Genomic DNA, 11,691 nt, shown 5'->3' with positions numbered 1-11,691 from the left:
AAAAAACTACATTAGTTCAGTTACAAGTTGGAAAAAAAAAAAAAAAAAAAAAAAAAAAAAAAAAAATGGTTTGCTGGAAAGACTTGACCAAAAATGGGAAAGAACATATCAATAAAAATGAAACCAACCAAAATGTCTTTGCTATTACTTCTGGAAACCTGCAAGAAATCCCCTTCTTCCATAAAACCTCACTGTGTCCCCTATTCTTTACATTTCCAATGTCGTAATTTCATGACTGGTCTACTTACTTGACTCGCTACTCTAACTTAATCACTCTCTCTCTTTTGCAGCCTTTTCATACCCATATACGATCTGACGGCGCTTCCCCTCTCTCTCTCCTTTGACCTTTAGTCAACACGCTACCGCCATTTTCTCTTATAAATTTTAAAGAAAATTAAAAAGGGTACAGTACCACAGTAAAAAAAATTAAAATTAAAAAAAAATACTGAAAAAAGCAAAGTGGATTTCAGAATCTGGGTACCAGCCAATTTTAATAAAGTGCCAAGATTTCCTCCCCACATTTTCATTTTTTTTTCAAAGGACACACAAAAATTAAAATTTTATTAAAATTAAATTAAATAAATAAATGAAATTCCACCTTAGTATAAAAATTCCCCCACTTCTTCTCTTACCTCATTCATTCCCTTTCTTTCTACCTTTTCTCCTTCATCTTCTTCCCCTCACCTTAAAAAATTTATTAAAATTATAAATTCTCAAAAATAAAGATAAATTAAATTTAAAAACCACACAAATTCACTTTCCTTTTTGCTCAACAAAAGTTTCCTGAAATTAAAATAAATAAAAACAATTATACACCGAGAGATTCGTATAAAGATGATGAATATGGCTCGGAACGGCGTCGTTTCGAACCGGCGATGGAAGTCGGAATCAGGAATTGATCTTCTAGATTCTCAAACTGAAGCTCATGTTCTAGCTGTCGATGACAGTCTCATTGATCGTAAAGTTATTGAAAGATTACTCAAAACTACGTCGTGTAAAGGTAATATATATTACTCCCTCTGTTTCACAATAATAATTAAACTTTCATAATTTTTTAACGGTCTCCAATACAATTAGGCTCCGAAATTTAACTGTAATTCTTGTGAATTGTTGCAGTTACAGCGGTTGATAGTGGAATGCGAGCTTTGCAGTATCTTGGATTGGTTGAAGATCAAAGAAGTTCCGTTGTTGATGTGAGTCTGATTTGTATATATATTTTCTCCGTTGTTTTTTAATCGCAACGTTAATGAGATGCACGGTATTGAATTGCATTCTATTTTTCTAATTTTCGGAAAAATTTGATGATATCAGGGGTTGAAGGTTGATTTGATTATAACTGATTACTGTATGCCTGGAATGACGGGGTATGAACTTCTCAAGAAAATCAAGGTTTGCTTCTTCGTTCTCATTTTTTTTTTTTTTAATTACAAAATTGTTTTATTTCGATAGTTTTATTAACGATGAAAATTTCGGCATTGTAAAATAGCAGGAATCATCAACTTTCAAGGAAACCCCGGTTGTTATAATGTCATCCGAAAACGTTCTGGCGCGAATCGATAGGTAATTTCAATTTCCTTATCCGAGTCGAGAGAAGACTGTACTAACTTCTTGTGTGTAGTTGTTAAAAGATGTATTTTGCAAATATGAATATTTTAATTAATTTTAAATTGTGTGGGAGCAGATGTTTGGAGGAAGGAGCAGAGGATTTCATACTAAAACCAGTGAAATTATCCGATGTAAAACGAATTAAAAACTACATGACCAAAGAAGAAGGATCCAACGGCCGAGAAAGTGGGATAAACAAGAGGAAAGAAAGGGACGGTTCAGATCAATCCTCAGAATCACAATCACCTCCTTTATCAAGATCTACATCGTCCGATTCATCAACGTCATCATCATCGTCTTCATCGTCGGATTCTCCATTAACACCTCCCTCTTCATGTGAACCATTGGATTCACCCATAACACCATCGTCACCTTCTGGACCGTTGGATTGTCTTACTCCATCTTCACCTTCTCCTGAACCATCTCAACCGTTGGATTCTCCAACTAGACGGCTTAAGATGACCCCGTCTGACCTGGCAGGGCCCACTTCTTGATCACTTGGTCCGGTTCAGGTTGGGTTTTTTATTAAAAAAAATTCGAAAAAGCCGTCCAATTAATGTGTTTTTTTTGCCAGCATTTTGCAATTTACGGGGTACAATCTAACGTTTTTTTTTTTTTACTTTTGTATTTTCGATTTTTTTTTTTAAATTTTTTTGGGATATTTCATGGAAAATTACAGGATACTTATCATACTAAATTAGCTCCTTTAATCTCCACTGTAAATTAATGGAACCACCTATTTTTTTTGTTTTTTTGTTTTTTGCGGTTTAATTAGCATGATCAATCCTTTCAAATTACATATAATTAATGATGTAGAGTTTTATTTGCTTATAGTTTTGTACTCCGTACTAAATACTATGGAGTATTGCTTATGTTCATTATTTGACTTTTTTTTTTTTTTTTTTTGACGTCTTGTACTGCTTTCTCCATATGAAAAATATTGGTTAGTCACGTATAGTACTTAAAATAATAAAGTTTTTAAAGTAATCCATACTTTGTTTGCTAATCGAATTATCAATAACTAAAACCGTGCCTAGTTAGATTGAAGGAACATAGAGTTGGAAATGATGGTCTCGGTTTATTTGCTCATCGTTTTTTTTTGGTGAATACGAGAGGCAAGCCCCAATGCTCATCAAATAATCGGATAACTATAACCGCACCTAGTTAGATTGAGGGGAAAACAAAGTTGGAAATGATGGCCTGGATAGAGCCAACGTTTTAGGTTTGAATCAGGTTGTCGTGTTGGGTTAAAGATTGTAGGATTTATTTATAAATCTAACACAACCTTTGTTCTTTAATTCCTTAAATTGTAATATTCTCTACTTGTTGGGATTACGGGCACTTGAAATTCAAATTTAAGATCTTTTACTAGTATTACATCCGAAATTTTGTACTGAGTAATATTCTACCCAGAAATATTTTTGAAATAGCAGAGTATAATATTAATTTTCATTAATTTCCACTCATGAAGAGGGCCTCTTTGTTTTCTTACCTTAGCTTGAAAATAACAATATTATCATTGATTTTGGGTGATTGTATGGATTAGGTTAGTTTGATGTAGTTTTCTTAAGGATCTTGTTTATAGATTTTGATTCATATGAAAGTATTTGGTTAAGGAGAAAAAAATAATTAAGGTTTATTACAACATTGATAGTTCAACGGCAAGACCGCAAGGGGCATTAAAAAATGGGCCATGGTCTAATTTATGTCAATTCACAAATCTTGTAAGAGGGTCCCCTGTGATTTAGTGAATCATCATGTTGAAAATTGCATTTCAGTTTCTTTCCCTCGTTTTTTTTTATCTATTTATTCTATAGTACTCTTTTGTTGCTTACTTTTTGAGGTGTCTTATGTCTACCTTATTTATAGAAGATGATTTATCTCTTCTTTCTCACTACATCATTAGTGATCATTTACTTGATGAAATAAAATATCATCCTAATCACCCAATTGGTAAAATTGGAAATTTTAACTTTAAAAAAATTCATCTTGTAAAAATTACTACCTCCTGTTCGTATTATATGCAACTTTGGAATATTTTATACCTCACAAATAATGCACCAAAGTTGCATATAATACGAACTTGAGGTAGCATTTAATTTTTACAATTTTACGCTCTATATGAATATACTCTGTATCATTTTGACTGGTGTGTGAATGATACTAAATAGCCAATAAGTTCATGTACGTCTTTGGTTTTGAATTATAAAAGGAAAATAATTGGTATCTCAAAAGTCTTTTTAATAAGTAGACAACCCCAAAACAAAACAAAAAATATAGATCTCATTTTTAGCATATAATCTACATATTCCAACTTCCTTCATAAAAACAAAAACTAAAAGTTTTCGACTTTTATAAAATCAATTTATAGTCATTAGTCATCCCTTTGAGGAAAAAAGGGTACACGCCGATGTTGATTTTTATCCACACATATATTACGTATATTTCATTTGAATTTTAACAAAACAGGAAAAAAAAATAGAAAATTCGAAGTAATGAGATTTTTTTTTTTTTTTTTTTTAAAAAAAAAATTAATGAGAACTTGAGAAGGGTATTTTAGGTAATTCCAAAACCGAGTACGGGAAAAAGAATATGGGGAGGGAGGCTGGACTTCTGTTATGATATGGAAAAGATATGAAATGATATGATTCGGATTACGGGAGGTGGGATTGATATCTGTTGTCTGCTATGTCAAGCAAGAATACACCTAATTTTGATTAAAATAAAATTGGGTGCAAAGATTACACGATGTTATAAATTATAATAAATTAATAATATGTAAAATGTACTTAAGTTTATGTTGATGAGATGTGCATGCTATGTATCTTAAAATAAAATAAAATAAAATAAAATAAAACTTAATTAGAAACCATATTATCTTCCTTTAGTAGTTAATTAAGAAAGTGGACCAACAAATAAAATACAATGTGGCTTGTGGAGTTGGAGCTTCGACTTGGAGGTGGGTTCCTCTTGCAAGTAGTAACTAATTTATACAACTGGATAGTATCTATTGTGCATTTTCTAGTTTATGAAAAAATTCCGTTTTGCCACCTTGAGGTGTCGCAAAATTTTACTTTGTTATTCTGTGTATAAGTGTTAAAAATTGAAATTTAAGTTTAGATGATGTTTTATTTGTGATTCATTAGTCCTTTAGGTTAGAAGATATTAGGTAAAAAAAACAAATGAATATTGATGGCAAGACATTCAAATCGATTCAATTATATATTCACTATAAGTCATAGAACAAAAAATATCCACAAAACACACTATTAAGTTTGCAATATTAGTGGATGTCATACAAATACCAACTTACTCAATTTAGTCAATACAATGTTCGAGTACTTATTATTTGTATGTGGATGACTTGATGGAATAAAAATACCATTAGTCCATTACCCCTTTAGTTGATTTAACTATTCTAATATTCGTAAAATCTCGATTCATACCATACTAAAATTTCAATCCTGACCCTTAACCAACCTTAAATCTAACATATTATTGAGAACAAATCGAGCAGAATGTATATGTTAGAACTTATGTATCAACGTGGCAGAATATACGAAAAGTGAGGCGTCCGGCCCAATAAAGTGACCGGTGACCCTTAATAAGATGATAAGGGTGAGCAGCATAGGGCTTGTGGGTTCAAGGGAATGAGCTGGGAATTAAACCAGCCAAAAAAGGCGGCCAAAATAGAGACAACCAGGGCTTGGGGTCATGCTGTAGAATTGTCCCAGGCAGATCCCCTTTTGGTTGGCAACAATATCTTGTTATCCAATTTTATTTTATTTGTCGCCATTTTCTTCCGAATTTTTTGCCAACTACTTTTTTTGTCACCAAGATCTTCATCTAATTGATCTAAAGCTTACACACTACCTAACATTTTTTTTAATAAAAACAGCTTACAAAAAATTAGTTCTTGTTCACCAATTACACACTTCCTTATCTCTTAATTATATTAGTACTGAGTAGTCCTATTTTCTATTGGTAATTTATCAACTTTCATAGATTTTGTTCTGACTCATAAGATTTTTTACATAGTGGGCCGGCAAAATCCACCTTTATTACTTTCTTATGTGATTTCCAAGAGGTCAATACATTTATTACAATTGTTTTTGAGGCACCATTCCTAAATATAGATCATAGTTGACTTTGATACTTTTTTTTAATTGTTTGTGAAAAATAACGCTTCACAATTATATTTCAATGATACATACTTTCTAATCTAGAATAAAAATTGGAGAGAAACCTTGGAGGTTGACGGGCTTTTATGGGTGCCCGGAGGTGGGTAATAGACATCTCTCGTGGAGCTTATTAAGGGATTCGGTGACTCAATCTAGCTTGTCGTGGGTGTGCTTAATGAGATCATGTTCCCGTCGGAGAAAAATGGAGTCAATGATAGAGTTGCGTGGCAAATGGAGAATTTTAGAGATGCGACAGATTTTTGTGGCTTGAGAAATCTTTCTTTTTTCAAGATATGCCTTCACATATGACAATGGTATAGAGGAACATGAAAATACACAATGTTGCCTTGATAGAGCTTTGGTGACTAATGATTGGTTTATCGTCTTTCCAGATGTAAATGTGGTTCGCTTGGATAGAGATTGGTATGATCATCATTGTAGACGCCTAAAAATGTTTCCCAAAACCAAATCCGATGATGAACAACCTTTCACCGTCAGTATTGGTCGGGTTGAATATTTAATCTTTGGAGTGGTTAAATACATATTCAATCCAACACATTTCATAAACCAACCCAATTTTTAGTCCATTTCCCTAAACCATATCTTATTTTCCTCATTTCGTGTCCACATCACAAAACAGAACTAAAATAATTTTATGGTCCTTTAATTTTGATCCAAATATTATTTTATTGGGTAGAACTTAAAATAAGCTTTCCAACGGTATATCATAAGCCCAATTCCGATTTAAAACGAAAAAGATATGAGCAAAACACTAAAATTCGGCCCATAACCGACACCATTTCACTAAAATGTCCATATATTAAAATAAACTAAATATTTTGACATGATTATAACTGGATGAGAAAGTAGACTTGAATATCTTTCCAACGATATATTATATGACTTATTCCAAGTAACGGATCAAAAGTTATCGAAGTTTTAAAAATGAGTAAAAACTGGAATTTGCCGCGCCATGCTTGCGAGGTAGAGAGAGACCTTCCTTAGGTTCTCCTTCTTCACTTCTCTTTGCCATCAAGCCTCTTCAAGGTTTTGCAAGAAGACCGCAAGAAGCGAGAAACTTGACTTTGAGAAAGAAGGGCATTCTATTAGAAAGTAAAGGCTCCTTATACTATCTATAGTGATCCCTATAGAAAGGCTACCCTTTCTTGTTCGTTGGCGCCCTCGCCTTGTTCCTCTAATCCATAACCTAACAGAACGCAGCAGTGAATAGTACCAGTGGCGTCTAGGAGGAAGACGGGGAGTGACTGGGGTGGGGAAGAAGAGTTGTCGCTTTGGAGTTTCACTTTCTTAGAATGGGTCGTTGAGAATTTTTTGGTTGGGCTAGGTAAAGTAAGCCCTTTACTTTCTTTCTCAAATAGCGGGGTGTTTACTCGCTAGGTTATCTTTTTCGTTCCTGCCCTACATGCGTTATTCCATTTCTAGTTGGATGAAAAAAGTGCTCCTAAAGGACTTCTCAAGGACCGCGGAAGTACTATCGTGCTACTGGCTTTTAAGCGGATTGCTGCTGGTTTGCTGACAAAGCAAAATGAAACTTCCTTCCTGTCTTCTCCCTCAGAACTTGCATTCGAGGTTCCATTTCGCGCTTATCTTTGCCCCTTAAGTAGAAAGACAAGAAAGAATTTTTGTGTTTTCTTGCTCTCGCTTCCTCATCTGCGCTCGTCAAGCCAACTTTCCTCTTTGGTTTGGGAGGTGAAACAGCGGTTGAAGCGGACATTTTGAAATAACAGCATCAATCTTTGAGTTTGGATGAGGAAGTTGTGTTTTATGACTTTGTAGCTAATGAAGGAGAAGGGGGAGATGACTCAACCCTCTGAAGCTTGCGTATTCGAGAAATTCATCCGCAAGAAAAGGGAAGCGCTTACGAGCAAGAAAAGAAGAAGACTTTTTCATTGCATTTGCTGGCCCAAGACCGCATATCAAAAGGTTTGGAACCCAAGCTTACTTTTTTTATGAAATAAAAAAGAAGAAGGCGCTGTAAGCGATAGTAGGTGTAGGTCTTTCTTTCCAGCCGGATTCATTAATGCAATGGAACTCCAGAACTTGAAGAACTGGCCAGCAATTGTGAAGAATAGCCATTCTCAAACAATCATTTGTATTTTCATTCTTTGACTGCTCCGCTCTCTCGAGAAATGAAGAAAGACTTATTCTTTCCCAATTCAGGAAGACAGAAATCACCGGTTGGTTCTTAACCCTTCTTTCCTCTCTCTTCTCCCCAAAAACAAAAAAAGGAAAAAGGAGAGAGATGTCCCGTCCTTTCTTTATGCACATTCATATACATAGCCAGACACAAAGGTGTACAATCCGGTCAAAATCTGCGGCAAAACTGTCGCGCCACGTCATATTTTACCGTGTCACAGAACATTCTACCGTGTTACGACAATTTGTGGAGTGACAAGTCAATTTCTAGGGTTTATTTCTCCGCATCGCTTCAATTGTAGGGTTCCGTACCTCACCCTTATATTTTTGCTATAAATACGAATCTGATTTCTCAATTTCGGGGTACCAAATAATACCCTCTTCCTCTCTTATGTACCAATACATATTCTAATTTCTCTCTCACATTCTAAGCCTTAAATTTATTCTCACTCCATACAACAACCGAAATTCCATACTTAAACCAAGGCGTGAAAGGGAGAATCGATTGAGGGTTTGGAGTTTTGGACCAAATCAACTCTACTTTAATTTAATTTAATTTCAATTTAATTCAATTCATATTTTGATGAAATATTTGCCAATTACTACCGCAAGTTAATACCACTTTATAAATTACTACCGCAAATTAAAAAAGTTGTGAATTACTACCGCAAAATTTTTTAAGATGTTGCGATTACTACCAAACCCCCATTAAACCCAACTATGACGTCATTATAGCTCTTTAACCCCCATTAAACCCCCGTTAAAGTGATATAATGACGTCATAGTTGGGTTTAATGGGGGTTTGGTAGTAATCGCAACATCTTAAAATTATTTGCGGTAGTAATTTACAAAGTGGTGTTAACTTGCGGTAGTAATTGACAAATTTTCCTATTTTGATTGAAGTTACTAACAATTTATTCATGATGTAGTAATTTAAGGAAGCACATAACGTGAGTAATTTATTTATTTAATTACTCTCATTTTTATCCTTATTGCTAGTATCATGATTAGGCTTATTAAATTATTATGCTTTAATTTGACTATCGTTATTATGGTTATATTGCTTCCAATTTTAATATTAATTCTACTGTTTATTGTTGATCACTGTATTGCATGTTAAAAGGGAATATGTAATTGAATATAACGCCTAATAAGATAATTTGGTTAACCGGTTATGATCCTTTTTAATCTAGTTGTTTAATTAAGCGATCACAATATTTTAGAATTATGCGTTGTCTTAATATTCAACCAATTTAGCCTAATATTAGTTTGGAGCAAATTGAATCTTTGTTTGAGTGCGTTTGAGATTGCATAAATACTTTTCACAATAAGAATCGAGTAGTGGCCAATACCGGCGAATGTAACCCATGACTCATTTCGTACCATCATCTTGGATTCTCTTTTAGTGGTTCCGGACCATATGGAGTTAATAATCTCATGGATTATGAATGGGGTGTAACCATCACAGGTCAATTGTTATTGCCTTTCGTTGTACCCTTTTGTGGTTGCATTAATTAAATGATCCATGAATGATTTATGTTGACGGCTCCCTACTTTGCTTTGTCCCTAATCGTATGTCAATTCCTACTTCCTATGAGTACCAAACATATTCACCACATGGTTTTGCGTAGGCGCGCTTTGAACGACGCGTACAATCATGCCCCAATTAAACTTGTCATGTGGAATAAAAATAATGATAGGTTATTGTAGGGAATATTTCAAGCATTACCCCAAACTTGAACCCCTCTGTGATCATACACTAAAGTACGGTGGCGTCCAAAAGGAAGGAAGCTAGAGCAAAAGAGTCGCCAACAAGTTTTAGGAACTTGTATACCGTTCACAGGGTGAAGGTTACACCCCTTAACGATCCAGGAGATCGTCAACTCCAATATGTCTGGAATCATGACTGATAGTTCGGGGATGAAGGTACAAATTTAACCTAAAAGAGATTGAACCTGCCCTAATAATAGACCTCTACTTTATTCTGATCGTATTCATGTGCGCTTTCTGACTAACATGCAATCAATAGGTTAACCCTAAACCTATTTATCTATGTTGGTTGAATATTAATGCACAAATAAAACTATTATTGGCTATCACTTGAATTATAATCAAATTAACCCTAAACAAGATTATTAATTATCTTATTAAGCGTGATTACAAGTACCAATTCCCTTTAAACATGCATAAAAGGTGTGATCAAGAAATAACAATAAATATATCAAGCAACATAATAATCATAAAATAACAATAATTATAACAATTATAAAAATAACAATCATAATTAAAATAATCATGTTAAAGCATAATAATAATAATAAATATAATAATAATAATAATAATAATAATAATAATAATAATAATAATAATAATAATAATAATAATAATAATAATAATAATAATAATAATAATAATAATAATAATAATAATAATAATAATAATAATAATAATAATAATAATAATAATAATAATAATAATAATAATAATAATAATAATAATAATAATAATAATAATAATAATAATAATAATAATAATAATAATAATAATAATAATAATAATAATAATAATAATAATAATAATAATAATAATAATAATAATAATAATAATAATAATAATAATAATAATAATAATAATAATAATAATAATAATAATAATAATAATAATAATAATAATAATAATAATAATAATAATAATAATAATAATAATAATAATAATAATAATAATAATAATAATAATAATAATAATAATAATAATAATAATAATAATAATAATAATAATAATAATAATAATAATAATAATAATAATAATAATAATAATAATAATAATAATAATAATAATAATAATAATAATAATAATAATAATAATAATAATAATAATAATAATAATAATAATAATAATAATAATAATAATAATAATAATAATAATAATAATAATAATAATAATAATAATAATAATAATAATAATAATAATAATAATAATAATAATAATAATAATAATAATAATAATAATAATAATAATAATAAAAGCATTGAATAATAATAATAATAATAATCAAGACCCTTTGATTATACAAGCTAATGATGAGCTTCAAGTTCCAATTATCAACTTTGAAAAGTTGATCAATGGAGATAGCTTTGAGTTGGAGAAGTTCCATTCAGCATGCCAAGATTGGGGCTTTTTCCAGGGTGCGATTAGGGTGCGATTAGGGTGCGATCAGGTTTCTCGTCCTCGTCAATAATCCGGCAGTTTCCACGTTAGTTTTCCGGCAGGTTCATCGGCGGCTTCTGCAGCGGTGGTCCGGCATATATAGGGGCAGCAACGACTCTGTTTTCTCGTTCAATTTGGTGTTGTTTTAGGGCGTAATTCAGGCAGTTTCCTGGCGGTTTTCAGGCGAATTTTCTGGTGTATTTTTGGTGCAGCGTCGGGTTCTGTGATCGTCATAAAGCGGCTTTCTATTCAGGTCTATTTTCTGGTTTGTTCTGGCAGTTTGTGGGCAGTTTTGGGTGTTTTTGGGTGCAATTTCAGGCGATTTTCAGGCGAAAATTGGGTGTATTTCCTTGCTGTTTTCTGGTCAGTTTTCTGGTCGGTTTTTGGGTAGTTTGGCAGCCGTTTATTGATCAGTTTCGGGAAGGTTTTTGGGTTGTTTTCTGGTGCGTTTTCTGGTGTGTTTCAGGCATTTTGCTTGCTGTTTTCTGGTCAGTTTTCTGGTCAGTTTTTGGGCAGTTTGGTAGCCGTTTTTTTTGATCAG

At 32.4% G+C, this 11,691-nt stretch overlaps 1 protein-coding gene across 2 annotated transcripts; it reads left to right on the top strand.

Annotated features, from left to right (window-relative positions):
- The first annotated feature begins 625 nt into the window (after positions 1-625).
- Positions 626-2,434, top strand: LOC145642131 (two-component response regulator ARR17-like). Of its 2 annotated transcripts, none has more exons than XM_081693226.1 (5): positions 626-1,000; positions 1,117-1,193; positions 1,312-1,389; positions 1,487-1,560; positions 1,682-2,434. In XM_081693226.1, the coding sequence occupies exons 1-5, from the start codon at positions 835-837 to the stop codon at positions 2,097-2,099; spliced, it is 813 nt and encodes a 270-aa protein (XP_081549352.1). In that variant the 5' UTR covers positions 626-834; the 3' UTR covers positions 2,100-2,434. The 2 variants fall into 2 exon arrangements, with proteins under 2 accessions (XP_081549352.1, XP_081549358.1); XM_081693232.1 differs by having other exon boundaries at positions 627-1,000; positions 1,490-1,560.
- Positions 2,435-11,691: the final 9,257 nt, after the last annotated feature.

This window comes from Chenopodium album, chromosome 1 (assembly GCF_948465745.1).
Source record: "Chenopodium album chromosome 1, dcCheAlbu1.1, whole genome shotgun sequence".
Classification (NCBI taxonomy): Eukaryota; Viridiplantae; Streptophyta; class Magnoliopsida; order Caryophyllales; family Amaranthaceae; genus Chenopodium; species Chenopodium album.
Note: the sequence above shows the minus strand (reverse complement) of the source record. Positions and strands in the feature narration are given on the sequence as shown.

Bases quoted from the DNA above. Each gene is read 5' to 3' on its own strand.
- LOC145642131 (XM_081693226.1), top strand. From the start codon at position 835: ATGATGAATATGGCTCGGAACGGCGTCGTTTCGAACCGGCGATGGAAG. The intron at 1,194-1,311 runs GTGAGTCTGATT...TGATGATATCAG, and splicing joins AAAGAAGTTCCGTTGTTGAT to GGGTTGAAGGTTGATTTGAT. The intron at 1,561-1,681 runs GTAATTTCAATT...GTGTGGGAGCAG, and splicing joins GTTCTGGCGCGAATCGATAG to ATGTTTGGAGGAAGGAGCAG.